The sequence below is a fragment of the Fundulus heteroclitus genome, unplaced genomic scaffold (genome assembly GCF_011125445.2).
Source record: "Fundulus heteroclitus isolate FHET01 unplaced genomic scaffold, MU-UCD_Fhet_4.1 scaffold_41, whole genome shotgun sequence".
In the NCBI taxonomy this organism is placed as follows: Eukaryota; Metazoa; Chordata; class Actinopteri; order Cyprinodontiformes; family Fundulidae; genus Fundulus; species Fundulus heteroclitus.
The window spans coordinates 1,769,299-1,796,595 of NW_023396824.1; the positions used below are offsets into that span (position 1 = coordinate 1,769,299).

Consider the following 27,297-nt stretch of genomic DNA (forward strand, 5'->3'; position numbering starts at 1 on the left):
TAAAAATACAAAAAGAAATAGGGATGGGCAGATGATGTCTTATGTACATTCAAGGTGATATATATATATATATATATATATATATATATATATATATATATATATATATATATATACCCACCCATTATCCTATTCAGACGGTGTCTTTCTCACGGCCAAAACTTAACAGATCAAAAACTGATCTAAAAGGAACAAACCATAAAAATCTAATAAAAATCAATACGGCTCACCTTGAACCAAAAAATAAAAGAATTAAATGTGGTCTATTAAATATAAGGTCTCTCCCTCCAAAGACTTTGTTAGTTAATGAATTGATTTCTGATAATCAGATTGATTTATTTTGTCTCACAGAAACCTGGCTACAAGAGGACTATGTTAGTATAAATGAGTCAACTCCCTCCAGTTATTCAAATTTCCACATTCCTAGATCTGTGGGAAGAGGAGGAGGAGTGGCAACCATCTTTCAGTCTGATTTATTAATTAGTCCCAGGCCAATTAATAACTACAGTTCTTTTGAACATTTAACCCTCAGTTTCCCTCATCCAAACTGCAAAGCAATAAAACCTCTTCTGTTTGTTGTTTTGTATCGTCCACCAGGCCCTTACACTCAGTTTTTGGATGAGTTGTCAGACTTCTTATCTGATTTGGTGAGAAAAAAAAATGACAAGGTTATTATAGTGGGTGATTTTAACATCCATGTTGACACTGAATGTGATAACCTTAGTGTAGCCTTTAAAACTATCCTAGATTCAATTGGTTTTGCTCAAAATGTGCATAAACCGACACACTCTTGGCTCCATACTTTAGACCTTATACTGACATATGGCATTGATTGTGAGGTATTAACAGTATTTCCTCACAACCCTGTCCTATCTGATCATTTTTTAATAACATTTGAGTTTAATCTAACTGAGTTCTCCACCCCCAAAAGAGGGTTCCATTATAGTAGATCTCTATCGGACAATGCTGCATCAAACTTTAAAGAGTCTGTCCCCCTTTTAATATCCTCAGTATTGCAGAAATGCCCTGTAGATGGCAGCACTGCTGTTTCTTCCCATTCACAAATCGATACCTTTGCTAACAATGTGACTTCCTCATTGCGTTCTGCATTAGACAATGTAGCTCCCTTGAAAAAGAAGGTGATTATTCACAGGAAGCTGGCTCCCTGGTTTAATTCAGAGCTGCGTTCCTTGAAGCACAATGTTAGGAAATTGGAGAGAAAATGGCGCTCTACACACCAAGAGGAATCCTACTTAATCTGGAGGGACAGACTATTGTTGTATAACAAGACCCTTCGCAGAGCTAGAGCAGCATATTTTTCATCATTAATTCAAGAGAATAAAAATAATCCTAGATTTCTCTTTAGTACAGTTGCTAAACTTACACAGAGTCATAGCTCCGTTGATCCATCCATTCCCTTAGCTCTTAGTAGTAATGATTTTATGGGATTCTTCATAAATAAAATAGATGCCATTAAAAATAAAATAATTGGCATCCTCCCAAACATGATTACCTCGTCCTCAGTAAGTGAGGCAGCGTAGGAGGAATCTTTAGAATCTGCGCAGTGTCTGAACTGTTTAAAAGCAGTAGAGCTTTCTGAGCTATCTAAAATTTTAGCTTCATCTAAACCTTCTACCTGTATGTTAGACCCAATCCCAACCAAGTTGTTTAAGGAGGTATTCCCTCTGATCAGTGGTCCTATTTTAGACATGATTAATCTATCCTTGGTAAATGGATATGTACCACAGGCTTTTAAAGTAGCTGTTATTAAACCTTTACTTAAGAAACCATCTCTTGATCAAGATGAGTTAGTAAATTACAGACCTATATCTAATCTTCTTTTCTTATCTAAAATTCTCGAGAAAGTAGTTGCTAATCAACTTTGTGAACATTTACAAAGTAATGACCTACTTGAGGAGTTTCAGTCAGGCTTTAGAGCTCATCATAGCACTGAAACAGCTCTGGTGAAGGTCACTAATGATATTCTCATGGCCTCAGATAATGGACTTGTCTATACTTGTCCTGCTAGATCTCAGCGCTGCGTTTGATACAGTTGATCACAATATTCTCCTACAAAGACTTGAACATACTGTAGGGATTAAGGGAAAACCATTAGGCTGGTTTAAATCTTATCTGTCGGACAGATTCCAGTTTGTTCATGTTAATAATAAATCTTCCTCAAACTCTAGGGTCACTTGTGGAGTACCACAGGGTTCAGTCCTTGGACCAATTCTCTTTACTATATATATGCTTCCGATTGGCAAAATTATCAGACAGCATGGGATTAATTTCCTCTGTTATGCTGATGACACTCAGCTATATTTATCCATAAATCCTGATGAATCCAATCAGTTACTTCGACTGCAGTCATGTCTTGATGACATCAAAAGCTGGATGACTTTAAATTTCCTGCATTTAAATTCTGACAAGACAGAAGTTGTAATCTTTGGGCCAGAGTCTTCAAAAAATAAACTTCTTAATCAATCACTTAATCTGGATGGCATTAACTTGGCCTCTGGTAATAAAGTAAAAAATCTTGGTGTTAATTTCGACCAAGACATGTCATTTAAATCCCATATTAAACAGGTTTCCAGAGTTTCCTTTTTTCACCTCCGGAATATCGCCAAAATTAGAAACATTCTGTCCAGGAGTGATGCTGAAAAACTAGTCCATGCATTTGTTACTTCAAGGCTGGACTATTGTAATTCTTTACTATCAGGAAGTCCACAAAATGCAGTTCAAAGCCTTCAGCTGATCCAAAATGCTGCGGCAAGAGTTCTGATGAAAATCAACAAGAGGGATCATATTTCTCCAATTTTAGCTTCCCTTCATTGGCTTCCTGTTAAATCAAGAATAGAATTTAAAATTCTTCTTCTAACGTATAAAGCCCTTAATAATCAAACTCCATCATATATCAGAGCTCTGATTACCCCGTATGTTCCTAACAGAGCACTTCGCTCTCAGACTGCAGGTCTGCTGGTGGTTCCTAGAGTCTCTAAAAGTAGAATGGGAGGCAGATCCTTTAGCTATCAGGCTCCTCTCCTGTGGAACCAACTCCCAGTTTTGGTCCGTGAGGCAGACACCCTATCTATTTTTAAGACTAATGTTAAAACTTTCCTTTTTGACAAAGCTTATAGTTAGAGTGGCTCATACCCTGAGCTACCTCTATAGTTATGCTGCTATAGGCTTAGGCTGCTGGAGGACATCAGGATCTATTTTTCTCACTCTACTGATTTCTACTGTTCTCCAGTCTACTGTTCTCCAGATTTGCATTGCATTAAATTGAAATGACTGTTGTCATTTCAGCTTTTAACTTTTTGTTCTCTCTCTTTTTTCTTCATAGTAGGTACACCTGGTCTGGCGTTCTGTTAACTGTGACATCATCCAGAGAAGACGGCTCACCCGCTACTACCATCTAATGTAGAACAGATTACTAGATCAATGTGTGCTTCTGTGCTTTTTTGTCTCTCTTGTTGTGTCTCTGCTCTGTCTTCTGTAACCCCAGTCGGTCGAGGCAGATGACCGTTCATACTGAGCCTGGTTCTGCCGGAGGTTTTCCTTCCCGTTAATGGGTGTTTTTTCTTCCCACTGTTGCTTCATGCTTGCTCAGTATGAGGGATTGCAGCAAAGCCATGGACAATGCAGATGACTCTCCCTGTGGCTCTACGGTTCCCCAGGAGTGAATGCTGCTTGGAGAGACTTTGATGCAATCAACTGGTTTCCTTATATAGGACATTTTTGACCAATCTGTATAATCTGACCCAACCTGTATAATATGATTGAACTTGACTTTGTAAAGTGCCTTGAGATGACATGTTTCATGAATTGGCGCTATATAAATAAAATTGAATTGAATTGAATTGAATCAAAAATGACAGCCTTCAAGCTTGTTGACAGCCACCTCTTGTTATTCACACACAACAATAAACCGTGAGAGCCGACGTGTGTTGTGAAACTGCAAAACTTTGTCTTAAGCGGAAAATCAAACGCGCGTCTACACAGCTCAGCGTTCACAGTGTTGCGTTCGTGAGCGTCAGAAAGCTATGGTGCATTCAGGAGCATGGGACATTTCAGTTTTACAACGACAAAGGCAGAAAACGGAACAGAACTTAACTCATACAATAATGTATTTATCCAGAAACAGTGTGGGCTTTCTTACAATACTGAATGCTCTATAATTGTATTTCTGTTATTTTTGATTTTGCACATTCTAGCTTTTTATTCTAAAAAATCTATAATATTACAGCAGCAAATTATCAAAGTTTTTCAAAGCCTGTTTAAAAGCTCCAAATGGGGCTTCAGATCATACAGCAACAATTGTGCTGTCATTGTTTTACAGGGCAGAATTTGAATTTGCTGACTCTTGTCCTTTAACTACTGATGGATATACAGGAATAGAGTCATACAAGTGTCAATTCCTCTGAGATAGCAGGGGATGCAATTTTTGGCAAGGAGTTGCCGAAAAATCCATCCTCCTTGTTTTAAACTTAAAAATCGTCACACACACACACTTGTGGACATCCTGTGATTGCCTGTCTGCAGTTCCCTTTCAGCTTAGTGCTTTTTTAAGGTTCACATTCAGTTCTCAAAAATTAAACGTTGAACATGGGTCAATACTCATTAAAACCTTAAAGTAATCAAAAAGTAATCGAAAAAGTTACACTACAATTACATTTTAAACAAAGTAACTTGTAACTGTAACGGATTACATTTTTAAAGTAACTTACCCAACACTGTATATATATATATATATATATATATATATATATATATATATATATATATATATATATATATATATGTGTGTATATATATGTGTGTATATATATATATATATATATATATATGTGTGTATATATATATATATATACACACACATATATATATATATATATATCTATATATATATATATATATATATATATATATATATATATGTAATATGCCAAAGTAGGAAAAGGTGCATCAGGTATATACAGTGTGTCCTCATTTATACAGTGGATCAAAAAGAAGTAAATAAGAAAATAAGAATAAAAAAAATACAAAATAGAAATAAGCCAGAGGATGTCTTATGTACATTCATGGTGACTTATATACATATGTATTGGCATATATTCAGGTGGTAATAGCAGCAGAAGTCACTTCTTTCAGGATTATTGCACGGGTTATAGCACAGTGTATTTGGTAGATTATTGCACATTAGTTATTACAGTTATAATTAAAGTTATGGTTTCAGTTATAGTTATAGTTATGGTCACAGTTGCAGTTACAGTGCAGCATTGTATAATCTGATAGCAGCAGGAATGAATGACCTGCGGTAGCGCTCCTTTTTACAGACAGGATGTCTAAGTCTGTCACTGAAGGAGCTGCTCAGCTCCTCTACAGTCTGGTGCAGGGGGTGGAAGGTGTTGTCCATGATGGATGTGAGCTTGGACAACACCCTCCTCTCAGCCACTTCCTCCACTGAGTCCAGAGAGCAGCCCAGGACAGAAGTGGCCTTCCTCACCAGCTTATTCAGTCTCTTTCTGTCCCGTTCTGTGCTGCCAGGAGCCCAGCAGACGACAGCGTAGAGGAGGGCTGAGGCCACCACAGAGTCATAGAAGGTCTTTAGCAGAGGCCTGCTCACTCCAAAGGACCTCAGCCTCCTCAGGAGGTGGAGGCGGCTCTGGCCCTTCTTATACAGAGCGTCGGTGTTATGTGTCCAGTCCAGCTTATTGTTGACGTGAACACCTAGGTATTTAAAACTCTCCACAGTTTCTATGTCCTGCCCCTGGATGTTCACAGGTGAGTGAGGTGGGGGTCTTCTCCTGTGCAATACCCTGTAAAGAAGTGACTTCAGCTATTATAGTTATCTCACTACCTCACTTTACCTGGCACCACTTTAATGTACAACGTCAAATCCCTATGTAGGCTATATAAGTCACCTAAATCTCTGCTTTATTTCTTTTTTTTTTTTGATCCACTGTATATACCTTATGCACCTTTTTCTCCTGTTGGCACCTTCGTTAATTATTGAGCCGATGTGTGACAAGTAAATTTCTCCACTGTGAGCTCAATAAAGTCTTATCTTATCTTATCTTATCTTTAATTCCACCCACTTTACTGCCAGCTTTAACTCCTCCTGTAGAATATTGCCCTGGTCAGATATTGATGTTGATGACAAATGAAGAGTTGCATCATCAGCATACATGAATTATGTTAGTGTTTTAAGAATTATTATTCTGAAGTCACTATGGCCTCACACCACTAGGACATAGGAGGCCTGCAGACCTGATGTCTGTGTATAAGTTCCACTGTTTGCCGAGTGCAAGGCTGAATGCTGCGTAGAATGATTATTGTCTATGATAGACTGTCTTTGTTATGTCTCAAACCAAGGCCACAGTGCAGTATTAGGGGAAGCCCGAAAAGCGACACAGACAGAGACAGGGCAGACAGAGACTGCAGCGGAACCGAAGGGTGCGATTACTTTCCATCTATGTGAATCTCTGCTCTGTTTCTCAATAAAAGTGCTGGAACGTTATACCACCGTCTCGTCATTTAGTAAAGATGGGAACTCAGTTACTATTGCTTAGAATTCCACCCAAAACTCCCACAACAATTTGGCGTCACGAACAACATCTCCGACCGACGAGCGGGGGAGTCCGAGGACAGGAGCTGCTTTGGCCGGCCCGGAGAGGTTATCCGGCCTCTGGTACCCCGAATGGATTTTCAAGGGACGTGGAGGAGCTCCTGGTCTCGGAGCGTCTCTGGGCGTCGGCGCGAAGATCCGAACCTTTCTTTCATGAGACGGTAAGGGGATTATTTTCCAGCTCTTTTAAAAACAAACGCAATTGGTCAAAAAATGCTTGCAAGCTTTTAAATTTTAAACCCCATTTTAAAGTATACCTCAAGAAATTTTAAAATTTAAAACTGTAAACCTAAAAGGTAGTAAAAGTAAAATCCGGCAGAAATAATGAATTATATTTAATCCTTAAAGCAAATAAAACAGGATTCGCAATACCGAACGGTGACTAAGGTTTAAACATTAAACTAAAATTCAAAATTTAATTAAAATACGTTTTCAGCTGAAATGCGGACTCTCATGCTGGGAGGAGGATGGGCAGAATGATTTTCACCTGGGGAACAAGACCGGGCTGAGCGATTTGCAGCTGGTCAATGGAAGTCCTTCTGTCCAGTTGGGCAGAGGCTGCCCACTAGTGTAGTGGGTGAAAGCGGCAGGGATGCTTAATTCCTGACTTCTGTGTAGACGTACGCAGATTTGAAAGGAGATCTCAATCATTATACCCAAACGATCATCAGATGTGAGGCCTTTCATTTTAGTTGGTCGATCTCGCGGAGGACTTATCAAAAAAAATAATAATAATAATAATTTTTTTTTAATATATAAAAAATAAAAAATAAAAAGTCCGGGAGGCGGAGTAGTCAGTATAATGGGTCAAAGGCAGAGTTCCCGGGGTCGAGCCTTGCCCCAGGGTGAGATGTTCGATTTCATGCTGGAAACATTATGTGTTGTCATTTCTGCTTTAACTTTCTGTTCTCTCTCTTTTCTCTTCATAGTAGGTACACCTGGTCTGGCGTTCTGTTAACTGTGACATCATCCAGAGAAGACGGCTCACCCGCTACTACCATCTAATGTAGAACAGATTACTAGATCAATGTGTGCTTCTGTGCTTTTTTGTTTCTCTTGTTGTGTCTCTGTTCTGTCTTCTGTAACCCCAGTCGGTCGAGGCAGATGACCGTTCATACTGAGCCCGGTTCTGCCGGAGGTTTTCCTTCCCGCTAATGGGTGGTTTTTCTTCCCACTGTCGCTTCATGCTTGCTCAGTATGAGGGATTGCAGCAAAGCCATGTACAATGCAGATGACTCTCCCTGTGGCTCTACGGTTCCCCAGGAGTGAATGCTGCTTGTCGGGACTTTGATGCAATCAACTGGTTTCCTTATATAGGACATTTTTGACCAATCTGTATAATCTGACCCAATCTGTATAATATGATTGAACTTGACTTTGTAAAGTGCCTTGAGATGACATGTTTCATGATTTGGCGCTATATAAATAAAATTGAATTGAATTGAATTGAATTGAAAAGTAGAGGCCCGGAAGCATGACATGCATAAATTATTTGAAATGATTTGATTAAACATGCAGAATTCTCACATAGGGGTTATTAATTTTTTTTATTGCAGTACTGCTACTAAATAATAAAAATAAATGTAAGAATTAATGAAAAGAAAAGCGAAAATTGAATAAAATGAATAAAAAAAAGAAACGGAAATGAAACTAAAAAGGCGTTGCACCGGGGAAGCGTTTACGTGGGGACCGATTAGGCACTTCCGTTGTGGATAAAATTGGTCTAAACTGCTAATAGCGACGTATATATATACAGGAGAATTATTAGCAATATTATTAGCATTACAATGGATAGAGGAAGTAAGACCACTAAGATCAATAATATGTTCAGATTCAAGTTCAGCTTTACTTAGTATACAAAATCATTTTTCAGATAGTAGATTAGATATATTAATTGAAATACAGCAAATTCTATATCAAATTCAAATGATGGGTATTAGTGTTATATTTATTTGGGTACCAGCACATATAGGGATTAATGGAAATGAAATCGCAGATAAGATTGCTAAGGAAGCATCAAAAAATAGAACTATTGATATGATGATTAATTTAAGTAAGACAGAAATTAAAAGTATCATTAAACAAAGAATGAAGGAAAGGTGGCAAAAACAATGGGAAGAAGAAAGGAGAGGAAGATGGCTGTATAGGATTCAACGGAAAGTCGGAGAAATGAGGATAGCAGAAGGAATCAGAAGAGAGGAAACAGTTATTTCAAGACTTAGATTTGGACACACAGGATTAAATAAAACACTATTCAAAATAGGGAAACATATGTCGGGCAAATGTGAATATTGTGAACAAGATGAAACAGTAGAACATGTAGTGATGTATTGTAAGAAATATGAAGAGGAAAGAAGGATTTTGGTTAGAGATCTTAATAAGGAGAAAATTAAATTTGATATAATAGATATTCTGCAGAAAAAGTCAAAAAATAAATGTTATCAATACTTATTTAAATATTTAATAATAACAGGAATAATTAGGAGGATTTAGTATTTGTAAATTTAATATTATAGATATAGATACATAAATATAAGTATCTTTGGGAGTATGGCCATTTTAACCCACACTCCTCACCAGTTGGTGGCGGTAATGCACACCGGAAAGTTGTTTGCCAACCGCCAATAAAATCAAGAAGAAGAAGAAGAAGAATAGCAACGTATAACTTTCAAAAATGGGTAAGCGTCCAAGTGTCTGCGAGACACAGAGTTGTATCCTTGCGGGACTGAAGCGTAAAACCGCGTGTGGACGAAACATCGGGGGGTCGTAACCAGCGCACGCTCTCCACCTTTTAAACTAAGCGGGAACTTAACGCGTTGAAAACATCTTTCGGCGTAGCCATAGACGTTTTTAAAAATATGAAGAAACACAGATCTATGTAAGATAGTGAAAAACAGGCCTGCGTATGTTTGTCTGTCTGAATGTCATCTTCTAACTGTGTGTATGTATATCGTATGTAACGTTCGTCCGTGTGAATTAATTCGGTTAAAATGATAAATGTTCATGGTTTCAGAATGTTCATTTGTTTTGGGAGAACTGCAGCTCCCTAATTCAAATGACATTTTAAACATGGACTATGTTAACCAAAACTAAAGAGAGATTTCAATAACAAGGGTTGTTCTTCCCACATTAAATATCCGGCCCGAATTAGACTGATACACGGAGAGATTAACATGGCTTAAACGAAAATATGTCAGCTTTGTTAGAAAATTGTAACTGGCAATGAGCTGTACATAAAAGCTTGTTGGGTTTACTCCACTATAGAATTAGGCAGTGACCCCATCATTTGTCTTAGCTCTAAAGTAATATAGAATTACTGAGATCTTATTGCTTGTCACAATAATGATTCATCACAAACCAGTCAATTTGAAAGAAGTTTAGAATACATGGTCTTTGATTTAAATATATGGATAAACTGTGGCTTGGCTTGGAGCAAACTGTATGGAACTAAATATGAATTGCTAATTGCTTTTCTAAGGGTTTTCTATTGATTTATTTTATTTCCTTTTACTTAGAATTTGAATCAGCAAAGGGGGCATTTTGAAAAGCGTCAAAATATCAGAAAGCCACATAAACGCGTCATCAGTTACAAAAACATCTGATGTTATCCAGACATGCTGAGCTGAGGCGATCCTCAGAGGGACAGTTTAACCTGAGAAGGACAATAGATATGATAAACAAATCTGACCATGATGTAAACATCTGAATGTTTATGGCGAGGCTGGGTTCAGTATGTTCTGGCCTGGGGCACGAAAACTATGTCAGAGGGAAAAATAAAATAAAGCCAGCTTGTGAAGGGTTAAACTCTAATTCTAATCTCGGTTTGTTTTGGGCAGTCTTCTCAATGTGCTTACGGGAAATTCTTATCATTTATAGAGAAACACTAGAATCTCAGAAACCTAAAAGACAAAATCCTTGCTTTAAGGTTTCACCCTTGACCAATTGAGATTTGGAAGTTATATATGAATAAAAGTATTACTAAGGGTAAATACACATGGTCAAAGGACCAAAAGAACTCAAAAGTTGTAATAAGTTAAAAATGTATGACATATTGGAAAAGACAATTTTTTTGTCTTTTTTTTGTTTGTTTTTTTGTTTTAGAGATGTTTCAAAAGAAAGGTGAGGAATAGATACCTTCCCAGGATCAGCAGAACAACATCACGTTAAAGTGACACTAAGGGGACCAGGGTTTTAACTGCATGCTATTAACACTCTTGTTTTTCTCTGAGTTATTGCTTTCAGATTAAAGGAGACGCCACCTTTCTGCCAACAGAAGACTCTAAAAAGACAGTGCTAGCAGTGCGGTAAGGAGTTATAATCAGATCTGGACACTAAATTATACTTAGTTTTAACCAAGTTATGCCAGATCTTCCAGCAGGAAAGGTGGTGTCTTAAAAATGTTTGTTGCTTTCTGCTATTAACAGCTCTATCTTTCTGCTTCTTTTTCTTTGCAAATAAACCTGGTCAATATGATAGGGATGTGCTAACATAGAGATTTAGTCTCATTTTAGACATTCTCAGATGCGAGAGAATGCAGAAACAGTGCCGCAGTGCCATGGGGGCTGATCCTTGGGACAAGGACTAAAGGTGATGTCATTGACTTCAGCCTGATCCAGTTTTGAGTTTTATTTTGTCAGAGACAAAGTTTGATTTATTTTTTACCTTTTTGTTTCTTTTATGTTTGTCATGTTAGAGGGAACACTGTAGTTAAAATGTTTGTGACTGTTTTGCTGTAATTTCTTTTCAACCTATGGAGCGTTTTCATTGGCAAAAATGCTGGCAGAATTAATTCTGTTTGCAGGCGTGAGGACTGGAGGATGGACTCTTGATGAGAAGGAGAATGTTGGGCTGCTGATCTCAGACATTGGACTGAAAATGGACAATGAAGGACTATGACTGAGGCATCGGACAACCTTCGACAACAAACACAGATGAGTTCTGCAGACACGACTTCATGCATTTCACTTCAGATTTTGTTGTACACAATTAAAAAAACAAAACACACATTAGAAACAAACACATCAGCGGATGCGCTTAGGAGAAAACTTTCAGATTAAAAGCAATCAAGATAATTATTAAACCCCTAGGATGTTAATTGTTTTAAGTCAGAGCTGTTATTAGTGAGCGATAAGAGGGTCAAACGCATTCAGACAAGAGGTTCTGGTCTGGACACAAAGATGGTAGAAGCTCGCAAAGACAAGAAGGATTTTCTTTTACTTTTCTAACAAAGTTTTATTTAAACCATCTAAAACATATATAGGTATGTTTTGGAATTTTATTAACCCCACAAGGGGTTTGACTAAGATTCAAAGAGGCGCTTTTAAGATACAACAAGCTTCGTAAAATACATCATGCATGAGAAGAAATAGGGGACACCGCTAAAAGAAATTCATTTTGCACCAAAATATTAAGTTACGGGATGAGAGCATAGAGCAGCTTAAGAAATCATGCTAAATCTAGAAAGGTTCGACAACTTATGAATATTGGTGATTAAAGCAAAGAGTGGGATACATAGAGGGACTGTTTAAACGTAAAAGGAAAGTGGATAAGAACAATGTATGCAATTCAGACGATATGGGAAAAAGTACATTTACATCAATAAGGGATAATTATGATCATGAAAAACTAGTGGGCGAAAAAGCTGAAGTAGGCATTACAGCAGCAGTTAATAGCATAAACGAATCAATGAACGAGTGAGCAAGCTAATTTTTTCAATATAAGCAGAATAAACTCTGAACCTTTTAAGATACCTGTTGAAACGAATACTGGGTATCTTGAAGTAAGTAGGATGTAATTAGGATGCCTGTAAAATCTGCCACTCCGGCAGACATCAATAAAATACCACAAAGGTTAAGGATTTAAATGGATAAAACTGGAAAGTTAGAATAATGCCTTATTCTACTAAATAACATGGGTAAATTAGGGATTAAAGCACCAGTGTAAATAGTTTGGAATTGTACGCAGTTACCTAAAAGGTTTGAGGAGACTTAATATCTCTCTGTTCGAACACAAAATAGCACAATAGTTGTCTTTTAACTAGATGTTAAAACATCCAGAAGAGAAAAACCCCCACATAAACAGAGTTTAGCCAACTATTAACCTTGAGGTCTTTTAGACCAGGATAATCTAACGATCGTCCTCTTGCGTACATACAGAAAAGAAATGAGGTCAATTAGATTAGTTAGACGTTTGGTATCTGGTCAGGACAGCAGAAGTGACTCCTGGACACAAGATGATGATAGGAGAAGAACAGCTTGAACATGATATCAATGCATGAAGGTTGGCTCTGAGGAACATCAGAGCTGCAATGGCACCCAACAGTGAAACTCCTGCTGTGCTAAAAAACATCTTGAACAGGACTATGCATGACTGCTTTGCTTCACAGGTGATGGAATTCAACAACAAGGTTTCATGAACATGACATGGAGAGGTTGGCGTTCAGGAAACGCACCTAGAACACACTCTTGGACTCTTAACAACAGAACATTTGAAAATGGGGATTCAACAATATGCAACTTGGGGTTAATGGGCCCGAAAGCGGGACACTAAAGAGGAGATAAACTGAAAGCCTGGGCTTACAACGAGAGACATTTCACAGACAGGGGGTTTGGACACCCAGGGATAGCTGCTGTGGTTTAAAAATGTCAAAGATACTGTGCAGCATGGTGATTGTCTATGATAGACTGTCTTTGTTATGTCTCAAACCAAGGCCACGGTGCAGTATTAGGGGGAGCCGAAAAGCGACACAGACAGAGACAGGGCAGACAGAGACTGCAGCGGAACCGAAGGGTGCGATTACTTTCCATCTATGTGAATCTCTGCTCTGTTTCTCAATAAAAGTGCTGGAACATCATCACCGCCATCTCCTCATTTAGTAAAGATGGGAACTCAGTTATCTTTGCTTAGAATTCCATCCACAGTTAGCCTTATTGGCTGACAATAGAAAATCCTTTATGAATATAGAAAATAAAAGCGGTCTCATTGAGGTAGACCACAAGATGTCACTTCATTGCCGAATAAGCTTCTATTAAAATACACTTGCTGAACTCTGTTGGAGAGATAAAATACTACCCACTTGATCGCTCCATGAAAGAAACCGTAGGCCTTAAGTTTTTCTTTTAAAATTCAGTGAGGAAGAATTAGAGGATCGAGGAGGTGGTGCAGGTATGTCAGAATAAGGAGGAGGAGGTGCAGAAGGTCTCCACTAGGCAGCCTGCTTCTCAGAATCAGTCGTGTTAAATCAGTACTGTTCTTGGGCTATTATCCGTAAAGGGATTTATTTTTAGAGCAGCAGGCCAGAAACTGGATAGCAGCAACTAACTGACTGATCTCCTCAGCTAACAGTTCTCAAGCTTTTCTCTCTGGGCCTGATTGGACCCAACTTCACCTACTCATCTTCTGCTGGGATGAAAATGGACATTTCTTTTTTTTTTTTTTTTCCCAGTGTCCTATCCAGCAATGTGGCAATAAGAATTCATATCTTAATGCCAAATAGAGCTCGACAGATTTTACTTTCACAAGTGGAGCAAACAGCTTTCGCCATAATGCTCCGCTTGATTTATGCATGTAAATAGCTTTATTGTGATTCCTGCAGGGAGAATTTCAAATTATATGGACACTACAATGGGAAAGTAGGAGAGTAAAAGAAAAACAAGAAGAGAAGAAAGAGAAAGAGTAGAGGTGAAAGAAAGAGGAGATAAAAGGAAGAGAATGATAAAACGTCCTCTGTCTGCTCCATCACCTGGAAAGAGACACAAAAAGAACAGCACAACCAACAGACATAAAGCAACAGATACAATCGAGTAACACCTTGATACCATTGCTAAATCATATATATTATTATGTAAGCTGACATGTGTAATGTGATACCTAAAAAAGAAAGTGACACAACATAAATAAATAAATTATAGCCTTTCTGTATATAAGTGAACATTTAATACCTGGGACCCAGCACCTGTGGGAGTTTGTGAGAGTGCACTAGTTTAGGTGAAAATTATCCAGAAGGAAATAGCTCGATAGTGGTTGTGGAGAACCGAAGACCCACCTTCCCCGAGCACAGAGGCAGGACCCATAACCCCAAAGCAGGGCGCCCAAGAGGGGCCGACACAGGAAATCTGCAACCCCCCCCTGAGGAAAGAGGAGAGACGACCCCGAGGAAATCCCCCAGCCACCGCAATGCCGAAGCCCCTAGGAGCCGCGGGGGCGAGCCCATGGGGTCCGCCGGCAGCCAGCCACGCTGAAGTGGCCCCGAGGGGCAGAGGCCCCAGGGGCTCGCCCCCGCGGCAGAGGCCCCGGCCCCGCGAAGCAGCCACCGGGAATGGGCCGGCACCCACCCGGGGACCCGCCCCAAACCCGAGGGCCGCCAATGCGCCAGCGGGCCAAGGCGCCAGCCAGTGGAGGGGGGCAGGACGTGGGGGGATGGGCTCCGCACCTAGCGGGGACTTGAGATGTTATTGGGAGAGGGAGCGGACCACACCCTAACCTGGGAAAAAAAAAAAAAACTCATTCACACCATCCCACCCTAATGCCACTCTAGACTAACAAAAAAAAAAAAAAAAAGACGCTGTAAACACATTCCCACATAACACTCACAACCAACAATCCCAAGTGGGGGGGGGGGACACCTCAATCCAACTATCCGCCTGCCTGTGCAATTTACCCATGAGTGAAATTGGAAGTGATTTCCATCTATCCAGGTCATCTTCTATCTTTTTTAAAAGTGGGATGTGATTAGATTTTACTAAATCTGCTAGTTTAGACGACACAGTGATACCCAAATATGTGATGTTTCCTGATTGCAAATGTAAATGTAGGGGGTTCTGAAAAGAGCAATTAATTGGCAGTACTGTAGATTTAGACCAGTTTATAGAGTAATCAGAAACCTTTGAGAAGGATTCTAGTAATCTAATTACTTGAGAGAGGGAAGAGTTTGAGTGCTGAAGATAGAGTAATACATCATCAGCATAAAGGCTAATCTTTTGCTCTATATTCATGCATTTTATACCTTTAATAACATTTGTTTGTCTAATTGTTGCTGCTAGAGGTTCGATAAAAATGCCAAAAAGTGAGGGGGAAAGTGGGCATCCTTGCCTAGTGCCCCCCTGGAGACAAAAGCTGGAAGATGTTTGGTTATTTGTCCTGACACAGAAAATGGACATTTCTGAGAATGTTGGACTGATCTGAGTTAATTCCCCTAAAACATCTCATAGTCATATTTAGTCTGGGCTGATGCTGTCATCATTGGAGATGATCCTACAGTCCTTCTCAGCTGCAGAGCTTCGCTGCACTGACTCCTGGACATGAAATATGTCATTCATTGCTGCTGTAGCTACACAGCTGCTAGCTAGCTGGAGAAGATCTGGGGGGATCGTATTTCAGCTAGCAACACGTTATTTAACCCCAACTGGTGCAATGAGATGCTTCTCATTTCTCAAACAACCACGTGGAACAACATCCTGTGGTCGTGGAAAAGATATCAGTCTGTTTCAGAAGGGTCACATCACTGGCACGCATCAAGCAGAGAAAACCTCTAAGGAAGATGCAGAAACTTCCAAAATTGGGTTAAGAACTGTCCATCACATTATTAAAACTGGAAGGATAGTGGGGACCCATCGTCTTCGAAACAAAATGTGGCTGGATGTGATTCACCCATCATGCCTAGCACATACTGTACCAGCCTGCGGGAGCAGTGCTGTGGTTTGGGGTTGATTCAGTTGGTCAGGTCTAGGCTCAGCAACAGTATGTGCTAAAAGAATGAAGTAAGCTGACGACCTGAATACACTGAATGATGGTTATTCTTTTAATCAATCTTTTCTTCCTTAATGGCACGGTCATATCCAAGATAACAATGGCAGGATTCTTTGGGATTTGAGTTGTGAAAGCATGGCTCGGGGAGCATTAGACGTCATTTTCACACATGGATTGGCTACCAGAGTCCAGCCCTGGACCTCATTGAGAATCTGTGGGATGTGCTGGAGGAGACTTTGAGCAGCAGGCGGACTCTTCCGTCATCAATGCAAGATCATGGTGTAAAAATGATCCAAAAAAGGGTGGAAATAAATCCTGTGACTTTGCAGAAGCTTATCGAAACAATGCCACAGCGAATGTGTGCTGTGATCAAAGCTAAAGGCGATCCAACCAAATGTTAGTCTGTGATGCTTTTTTTTAGTGGTGACTTTTTTTTGGTCAGGCAGTGTACGCTGTCGTTTTAGACTTTTGGAGGACATGGATGTGTATGTGGGGTGACTAGAACACACCACATACACATCCATGTAAATGAAACCCTACATATGGGCTCTGAGGCTGGTGTCAGGGATTTTGCTAAATGGAAATGTGAATGTGTAACTCTGTGTTTGTAGAAAATAAAGGTCCCCCTGCTGGCTGAAAAAGTTGAAGCAGCTTTGACACGTCTTGACTTTTTTGGGGAGTTTTAAGTTCATTTTAGTGAAACTGTAGCATAATTCCTAAGGGATACAGAGAAAAAGATAGTTTTATTTAATTCCCCTGTAAGTTTTTTTTGTTTTCTTTGTTATTTTCCCCTTAAATTTATTTTAGCATTATAAAAAACATAAGTATTTGCCTCTAAAATGCCAGAATAAGAATCTGTGAATTGGAGGACGACCAATTCACAGATTCTTACAGAGAAGACGATATTGGGAGGACTTGGTGGTGGAACATGTTTCTGCCAACATAGCAAAGATGTTGGATGATAAGCTGTGGTGATTAAACCGGTTACGGAGCTTTCTGAGAAATTTGACAGATTTATGAAATGGTTATCAGACCTGGAAGATGCTATTTCCATTAATGTGTAGCGGGGGAAGATGCTGAAAACCCATCTGAAGAAAATGCAAGACTGCTTGGAAAGTTTTGAAAACAAGATGCTCAGACAGAACATCAGAACTGTCATGCTAAAGGAAAGAGTGGAGAGGTCAAACACCTGTTGACTTGCTTGAGAAGTGGATTCCAAAGATTCCTGCTCTACCAAAGGAGAGAACCGTGATTGACAGAGCCCACCATACCGGACCACTAACAAGACTGGCCGAAGAAGAGGGGCCGTGAGCGGTTTTGGTGAAACTGCACAACTACACTGATAAACAGAAGATTCTGCCAACAGTGAGGATCAAAGGCACCATCAACACCGAGTTTGGTAACGTGTCCTATTAGGATTCCTCTCTTCACCTTTACACCCAGGACTGTCATGCTGCCCCCCCCCCCCCCCCACCCCCCCACAGACACAGTGGTGAGGTTTGTGGACGACACCACTGTAGTGGGTCTGATCTCCACCAATGATGAGTCCCACTACAGGGAGGAGGTCAGCAATTTGACACAGTGGAGCTCCAACTATCAAGTTTGAAATGTTTCCAAGTAACAGACCTGGCTCGGTCTACTTGATGCTCTGTGTTGGCTCATCATTAGCTGCTGTGTGTGCTCTGCGTGATATTAATTAAAACAATGAAATGAGTGGACGGGAACGCTGGAACGCCGTCATTCATCAAATATCAGATCCAGCTAACAAGTCATCTCTACTTCAAAGTGCGTCCTAAAGATGAAGGTTTGGTTTGCTCCAAGTATGACTTATACGTTCAGGTGTGACTGATTAGGCAGTAAGAGAGGTTATTTAAAAGGTTGTTATTTCAAAGATTAGCACACATGTGGCGTTCTAGGGAGAGTCAACAGTTAAAGAGCTTTTGTTTTCTTTGCTTCTTTTTTACTACCCCCTGAAATAATGCTTTACGAGTCTAGAGGTGCAATTAGAACCATTAACAGCAATAATTACTGTTCAGTTGGATCGCTTTTTTATATCCTTTTTGCTTGTTTTTATGTTCACCAACAGTGTTAATCTGTCACAGTTTCCAAGCCTTTGGTTGACACGATGTTTTTGCTTTTTTTATCAGAAGAAATAGTCTGGTCATTGAAATCTTCTTTGGTTAACATTGTTTGCAGCACACACCTTAAGATGCAGCCTACTTTTGATGTCAGTTAAGATAAGGACCTGGAATATACGGGGTTCAAATAATGTGATTAAGACAAAATTAGTTTTGAACTTTTTTAAGAAACATGGAATCGAGATATCTTTTCTTCAGAAAACATTTAAAGGGGAAGTCCGGTCAACAAGGAAAAATCAGGGGATCATCCCAGTTTTGGTCCGTGAGGCAGACACCCCGTCTACTCTTAAGACTAATGTTAAAACTTTCCTTTGTGACAAAGCTTCTAGTCAGAGTGGCTCATGTTACCCTGAGCTACCTCTATAGTTATGCTGCTATAGGCTTAGGCTGCTGGAGGACATCAGGATCTATTTCTCTCACTCTACTGATTTCTACTGTTTATAACATTTCAGCTTTTAACTTTTGCTCTCTCTCTTTTTCTTCATAGTAGGTACACCTGGTCTGGCGTTCTGTTAACTGTGACATCATCCAGAGAAGACGGCTCACCCGCTACTACCATCTAATGTAGAACAGATTACTAGATCAATGTGTGCTTCTGTGCTTTTTGTCTCTCTTGTTGTGTCTCTGCTCTGTCTTCTGTAACCCCAGTCACTGGGGGTCGGCAACCCGCGGCTCTAGAGCCGCATGCGGCTCTTTAGCGCCCACCTTGTGGCTCCCTGGAGCTTTTTTAAAAATGTGTGAAAATGGAAAAAGATGAGAGGGAAAATATATTTTCCATTTTAGTGTGGTTTCTATAGCAGGGAATCCCCGAGACAAACATTCTAAATGTGTAACGTTTCTGGCACTGGAGCTGCTGATTGCAATCAGCACACCTGTGTCTGTCTCCGCCCTGGTTGCTTAAAAGCTCTGCTCCTCGCAGTCTCCAGTGCCAGAACGTCTCTAGCCATACGGTGAGCGCTTCCAGCATTTTTGAATTCCTGTCTGCCTGTCTGCCTCTCGACCTGTTCTGCCTCTGTTTTTTGGATACCTGTCTGCCCCTTTTGGATTTGTCTGCCTGCCTGGGTCCTGCCTGTCAGCCTCAGAGATCTGGACTGCCTCACCGTGTTTCTGACCCCAGCCTGTCCGTGAGTAAAACGAGTTCGCCTGCCCCCTGTTCTGTCTGTGCTTTCTGGATTCTGACCTGGACCTGGACCTGGACGCCCTGTTGGATTCTCCCTTGGAAACCGCTGCCTGAGTTAAACGGATTTTCCCCTGACAAAGACCTGGACCGGACCTGGACAAAGAGCCCTGGATAACCCCCTCTCGGACGCCTTCATCATAAGGAGTCAGAGTTCTGCCCTCAGCACGTCCAGGTTAGTGACCTCACTTCTCTCTGACCAACCTGTTAATATCTGCTGGTCACTAACCTGCGACTCTGCCTTCAGGAGCGGCCTGTCGCAGAGTGCGAGCCGAGCCAGGGGACCGCGCCGCCAGCGCCAAAATAAAGACTGATAATATTTTGTACTCACTTGTTTTCGGGTATTTCTTGGGTCCTCCTAAATTCATCACAAAATGTTTTCCAATGATGAAAAATATGTAGAATACATATTACATTTCAAAATATCTGTCAACGGAGATTTGCGTCATAAGCTGCAGCACACGTTTCTTGCAGCTCGGTGTAGCGCCAGGCGGATCGCAGTTGTAAACAAACCGGTGGGTGTGTGATGAGCCATGGATCCCAAAGGGAAAAAGAGAAATATAGCTGAGGAGAACAGAGTTCTTGGACCGAATCATTTGCTTTCATTGGCGATATCATAGTAAATTGGGCAAAAGACGGCTATTTCTGCCCTGCGATGGACTGGCGAGTGTTCCCTCTAAGCTGCGCGCCTGCGCCATCGCGCACAGCAAATCTATGCTGCACAGAAAATAAAATCCAAGCTGAACTGTAAACAAAATAATAATAGACTAAGTTGTTTATACTATTTTGCAACTCTCTTGAGTCTTGACACGGTGTTCCGCGGCCCGCTCTCAGTGAGCGCAGGTGCTGATCGAAGCGCACCGCTGATTGGTGGGTGGGGCAGACGCCTTTATAGTTTGGGAGGTTGTGGTGTGCGTCTTTGTTCTGGACTCCGTTAAAGAAAAAAATACCGAGCTACGCTGATTAGAAAGAACAGGTGATATCAGCCAGGTAACTAAACTCAGCGTCCAACCAACCATGACTTCAACGTGAGCATGAAAGAAGCCCTGATCAATGGAACGCAGATGACGTGCTTCACCATGGGAACGATGGTGCGCATTTCCCGCGAGTGGAATTAGAAAATGTTAATGAAGGCATATGGAGAATATTTAACCATAAAAAATAATGCTGTTGCTGTTGAAAAAGCGAGTTGGCTTGATATGAGAGTTATTTGATGGAGAATTAAAGCTGTTTTCTCCCACTTCACTAATTCAACACAAAAGGGGGAAGTGGGGGGGGGGGTGCATTGATTACAAAAAGCATTGAAAGGACATGGCAGCCAATCATGATGAAGTTTAATCAGGTATGGCTAAGTCCTAAGTTTTCTTATGTTTAACCATACTCAACTAAATCATTAATTGGCTATATTCAACATATGCAATTATTATTGGGATGGTGTAAGTTACTGAATAACTGATATGTTCATCTTTTTGCAAGCATTGGTCACCCATCCTTCTAAAAATTAGTTGACATTAATTGTCTTGTGTTTAATTTGTGCCAACCTCACTTTATTTAGCCTTTATATAGGCTATATATGTATATTTCCAGCTGAAGTAAAGGTAGTGTTATTTAAGTGAAGAAATGTGCAGTAGCACTAACAGTGTTGGGGGGAAAATAAGTGAATGGAAACTAAAATATATGAATAGAAAAGTAGAAATGGAAGTGCCAATATTTGACACAGAATAAATTATTGCTTTCATTCTGTAAAGATCTGTTATTAATCTTGTGGGTCTCTGAAATATTTTCTGCATCTCCTATGTTATTAAAAAGCTGTCGTTGGTATATAAAAAAAAGGAGCAGCACAAAGAAATTTTTCAGAACTGAGAGCGTTCCCTCCTTGTGTTAGAAAAGCGATGTGCGGCTGAGAATATTGAAATAAATCATCTGACGACCCCAAAGTGCTTTACACTGGTCGGTTATTAACACATTCACACCCTGACGGTGGTGAGCTATGCTAGTAGCCACAGCTGCCCTGGAAGCTTCACAACACCACATGCTTGAGCTAAATCTCACTGCAGAAAATGTAAATAATTTAATGGAAACAAGAGTGGAACTCTGAAAGATGGGCACATCTCTCAGTTCTTCCTTAGTAGGACCCCTACTGTGAAATAAAAATAAGCCATACAGCTCTTTAAAAAAATCCAAGAATTTTGTCTTTTTCATGTAATCGGGCTAAATCAGTTTTATCTAAACTAAATAACCTAAAAGAAATGATTGCTGTAACTTGATTCTTTTATTAAACCATGTAGCTTGATATAACCTCAGGTTTTGGACAGGCGTAATGTACCCTCAGTGTGCTCGTGTGATGTTACTCACAGAGGTCAAGTGAATGCTCAGGGAGTTTGTGTGTTTGCTCAGACACGTGAAAAATTAGGGGGAACATTGTGTGGTGACCTGTCCAGGGTGTACCCCGCCTCTCGCCCATTGGCAGCTGGAGATAGGCACCAGCACCCCTCAGGACCCCACAAGGGACAGATGTGTTTGAAAATGGATGGATGGATGGATGGATGGATGGATGGATGAATGAACTGGGCTATTTTTTGTCTGGAAACAAATACAACACATTACGGGCGCAGCCATGATGAACTGGTTGAACTTGCACGACTGACAATACAGCGATCTGATTGGCTGAGCAGCAAAACTCAAATCACATGACCTGTTGAACCGGAGCGCAACAGTTTATATTTTATATTGGCTATAACTTATTAATATGCAAGTAAAAACGTGGGAAAATGGGTGTTTTGAGATCACTGCTATGTGTAGCAACTGATCCAAGTGGAAAAAAGTTGCCCCTGACATTTCATACGAAAGTCATCCTACAGATTTAGGCCCACGGCCTAATTTGCACAAAACCAAAGAGAAGAGGATAATGCACAGATATTAAGCTAAAACTCTATTGTTTTATTTTAGATACGTTACCTTTTTAAAGGACTGCTGTTTTATTGCACTCTGTTGCCTAAATAAAGGGGGGGGGGTTGTTGTGTTAGTGAGCAATAAAGATAACTGCACTTTATTTCCATGGGGAGGTCTGAAGTTGTAGGAGGCCTATTGTACATGTTTCATTGTTGTTTTTTGAATCCCAAACATAAAAATTACATAAAAAAACTAATTTCTTCATTAATCATCAACACAATGAAATATAATACGTTAATATTGTTATGGAAGTTAAATTTAAAGCCTCATCATAGAGCAGTATAGTCAAGTGATGCTTTATTCTCTCCAGGATGTGCTGCAAGGAAAATAAAAATTAAACATGAATGCTCATTATGTATTTGTAGCCTACTTAGCCATTTGATAGTAGGCTAACGTAGCTAATATAGACACAGCACATGTTGCCTTTATTATAAGGCTTATATCAGACTTTAAATTTTTTGCGGCTCCGGACAGATCTATTTTTTGTTTTTTTAGTCCAATATGGCTCTTCAAACATTTTGGGTTGCTGACCCCTGCCCCAGTCGGTCAAGGCAGATGACCGTTCATACTGAGCCTGGTTCTGGTTCTGCTGGAGGTTTTCCTTCCCGCTAATGGGTGGTTTTTCTTCCCACTGTCGCTTCATGCTTGCTCAGTATGAGGGATTGCAGCAAAGCCATGTACAATGCAGACGACTCTCCCTGTGGCTCTACGGTTCCCCAGGAGTGAATGCTGCTTGTCGGGACTTTGATGCAATCAACTGGTTTCCTTATATAGGACATTTTTGACCAATCTGTATAATCTGACCCAATCTGTATAATATGATTGAACTTGACTTTGTAAAGTGCCTTGAGATGACATGTTTCATGAATTGTTGCTATATAAATAAAATTGAATTAGTTATAACTAAAACTAATCCATTTGTGGTTATTTAATGAATTTAGCGTTAATCAATAAGAAAATAAAAGCATAAATTGTCGTCTGGATCACTGTGTATGGGGGCGGCCCTTACTGCCCAAATATGGGCAGTAAGGGCCGCCTGACATCACATCCTGTGACGTAATGTCGCGGTAAGGCACTGTGCTCTACAAGCAAACTCAACAGGAACTGTTCTACACAGCTGCGATCAACAACATTATTTTGGATTTCCAGAGGATTTCACCATTGAAATTCATGAGAGCTATTGTTGAAGCAACAATGCCCACGTGCATGGCAGTTGGATGTAACAATACATCGGGTAAAAGTGGAAAAACATTATTTTTTTTCACCTTTCTGCTTCATCATCCACCATGGGCTGTTCTGCTGGATTACCAACATGAAGAGGGAGGATTTACCATCGTGCTTCTGGCCAGAGAGAAAACACGTCTGCAGCCAACATTTGGAAGAAGAATGTCTTCAAGATGACATGAGAGCGAGGATTTTCTGCAGGTTTTTCTTTTTTATAATGTAGAATTTGCCGGAACATTTGTTTACCGATCAGAGCGGCGGAGGGATACGACACACTTAGAAAGCATGCTCACTGTTGTGAAGCCCACTTATTTTATGCAACTTCGGTTTTATTTTTTCTAAAGTCGCTTGTAAATTTCATGAGTTGTGGGTTTGCAGTTTTTTTGGGCTTGTTTCTGAAAGTGAAGTCGATTGTTTGGGGTCTAAACTAAGTGACGCTGAAATATCCCTCCTCCTCATAACACGCTGCAGCTCATCCTGACAGCAGCTCACCCTGACAGCAGAGAGTAAACTCAGAAGGAGCCGCTCTGACCGTATTTTCTGCAGTTTATGCTGCAATAACTGATAACTGCTGAAAGTAGATTAGGCGGTGCAGATCACCATTTTCAGCAGAGATTGGTTCTAAAGATGAGTTTTATACTCATCTTTTAACATTGCAGAACCCAACCCATAAACCGTACTTTAATGCTTATTTGTTGTCTTTTTATGTCTCTAAAATGAAAAATCAGTATTACTTTAAATTTAAATGCTTAATACCATGTCTATCTTTGTTTAAGGGGTTAAAAAATATATTTCGGCATGAAAACAGATATTTATTTACAAGGTTACAGATAGGGCATTGGGACTTGCTCTACAGCCGATACCGCGACCTGACGTCACAAACTGGGAGGAGGCAGTACTGTTCTTCACCAAGATGGCGGCCCCCATAAAAGGACCTTCAAATGAAAATTACTCTTAATTTAAAAAGCTTATCATTTATTGAACAGTATGTAATAATTTTATATTTAAAGTACTTTCAGCAGTTTTAATTCTGATTTTGACCGGACTTCTCCTTTAAATGATGAGGAGGATAAGAAATATTGCATGGATTGGGTAGGACATACTTTTTTCTCATCTTATTCAACTTATAAAGGGGGAGTGATTATTCTAATACCCAAAAATTGCCCATCACTTTAACAGCCTCATTAATGACACAGAGGGAAGATGTGTCTTAGTAAGGGGACTATTATATGGTGAAGATATCTTGTTAGGAAATGTTTATGCATCTAATGTTTGCTGGACATCAGCACCACCCGGCCCTCTGATCAACTCCGATCAAGTGTCTTGAGCACAAGGACTCAATGACCGAGACGGTCGGAGCGGGGGATCCAACAGGCAACCCGGCAATTGCAGGGCAAACTCTCTAACTCCTGGGCAACTGTCAAATTTAAAATTCTCCTTCTAACATTTAAAGCCCTTAGGAATCATGAATACATGAATTGATACACCCCTAATTGTCACGATTTGGGTTTTGTTTTGGTTTATGTTTGTTCTTTGCTTTATTTTGATCAGTTCACATCTGTTACCAGTTCAGTTCTGTCTCCTCCCAGCAATCTGCCAGCTCACCTCACCACTCAATCTGTTTGCCTGTCACTTCCCTTCACAAGTCACCATCCAATCAGCTTCAGTTTACTTTCAATCACTGCCTTTGATTAGTTCCACCTGCTTTCTGCAATTAGCACTCTGCTCTGTTCATCTGTTAAACCCACTTCATCCTGCTACGATCTGCCAGATCACTTACCAGCCTTTGGTGAGTTTTGTTTCAGCGTTCTCTTTTCATTGACCTGTTGATATTACCCGATTACCCTCCTGATTCTGACCCAGCCTGCCCCCGGAACCTGTTTTTCCGGCCTGATCTGACTGCCTGCCTGTTTTGCCTCACCTGGTTCTGTTTTTGGATTTTCTGAGCTTGCCTGATCCCTGTCTGTCTCACCTTGCCTGCTTGTGTACCGAACTTGGATTTGTATCCCGACTCTGCACCCGGATTCTGTTCTTGATTATCCTGCTCTTTTTTGATTACCCAGTTTTTGACTTTGGACTGTTATTCTGACCACTCAGCCTGCCTGTCCCTGTTATATAAACCTTGTTAATCACTCATCCTGCTGTCTGGTTTGAATACTGTGTCCTCTGCCTTGGGTTCATGACACTAGAGAGAGTTCACACATCACCATTATGAGTGAGACTTACCTCGAATTAAATTGTGCCGAAAATGGTACAAAAGTCCTGCCGAGACAATAAACAGAACCAAGAAAACCAGGAGAACTATGGCCCAGGATGGAAATATTTCTGTGGAAAAACAAAAATCATGTTGCTCTTACTCTGACCTTTGACCTTCATCAGTAGCTCCAACCTGATACTCTACACTGACCTTTACTGACATGTTTCAGAACCACCCTCCATCTCAGGATGTCCTCGCCCCTGTAGACGGTGCAGATGTAGGTCCCACTGTCTCTGTCTGTGGGGAACCTCAGGGTCAGACTCACGTCTCCAGTTCTCAGCAGGTCCTCATTTAGCTTTGTACGCCCGCGGTAAAGGCTGTCCTGGTTTTTCTGGTCTGTGCTTGGATACATGTGAACCACATTTACTGCTGGTTCTGACCGAGTCCACTCCACTGATGTTTTCTCATGTAGGTCAGGTGATGTTCTGCAGGGCAGGACGACGTACTCTGCTCCTTCAGTCACCTTCACCTCCTCCTGGTCATCTGAGAGGAGACCACAGCCCAATGTGAACAGTGGGCAGGAACAGTCATGCTCATTATTCTGGTTACATTTATGACCTTTACGTTTCTGTGTACATGTAATGAAAACCCTTCATTTGTGATCAACATGAAGACAAACAGAAGCTTTACCTGTCTGAACCATCAATGGATCATTTCACTACTTTTATTGATGCCTCAACTACAACTAAAACAGAAAGCAGGAAAGAAAGCACCGTAGAGGCAGTGTGTGTGTGCCTTTGTGTTTTAGTGTAATCATGTGTGTGTTAGTCTGTGAACTGTCCCAGATAGCACTTGCAGCCAATAGTCTTTGATAGTGATGGGAAGTTATCAGGCAGTCCAGTAGCTCTGTTCAGGGTCACAGATATCACAGGGTGTTTTGTTTACATCACATCCAGTAGAAATTAAGACTGCAGGGGAGCCAGTTAGATAAAAGCATTTGTTTTGTTTTATTCAAGACATTGTTATAAACTGCAACTTAAAGCATGCAAGCAGTTGGGACTACAACTTCTCGGGTCACTTACAGCTCCAGTCACCATGGAGGGGGTGACTGCCCACAGATTAAATTACACACCGAGAATAAACTGCAGTGCAGCCGAGAGCTCGTTCTTCTGTGTAGCCCCATTGTGTTGAGAAGATGTTCAGCTGAACTTCTGAGTGTTGTTACACGTGGTGA

The 27,297-nt window shown here is 40.4% G+C and overlaps 1 protein-coding gene across 1 annotated transcript in view; it reads right to left on the reverse strand.

The window, feature by feature from the left end:
* The window catches only part of LOC118560220, a 60,147-nt gene that overhangs the window by 21,432 nt on the left and 11,418 nt on the right, over positions 1 to 27,297 (reverse strand). Inside the window, exons 3-4 of the mRNA XM_036131056.1 lie at positions 26,274 to 26,606; positions 26,093 to 26,191 (exon numbers count right to left, since the gene is read on the reverse strand). Coding sequence (XP_035986949.1) covers positions 26,093 to 26,191; positions 26,274 to 26,606 — 432 coding nt within the window. The remainder of the gene's footprint in view (positions 1 to 26,092; positions 26,192 to 26,273; positions 26,607 to 27,297) is intronic.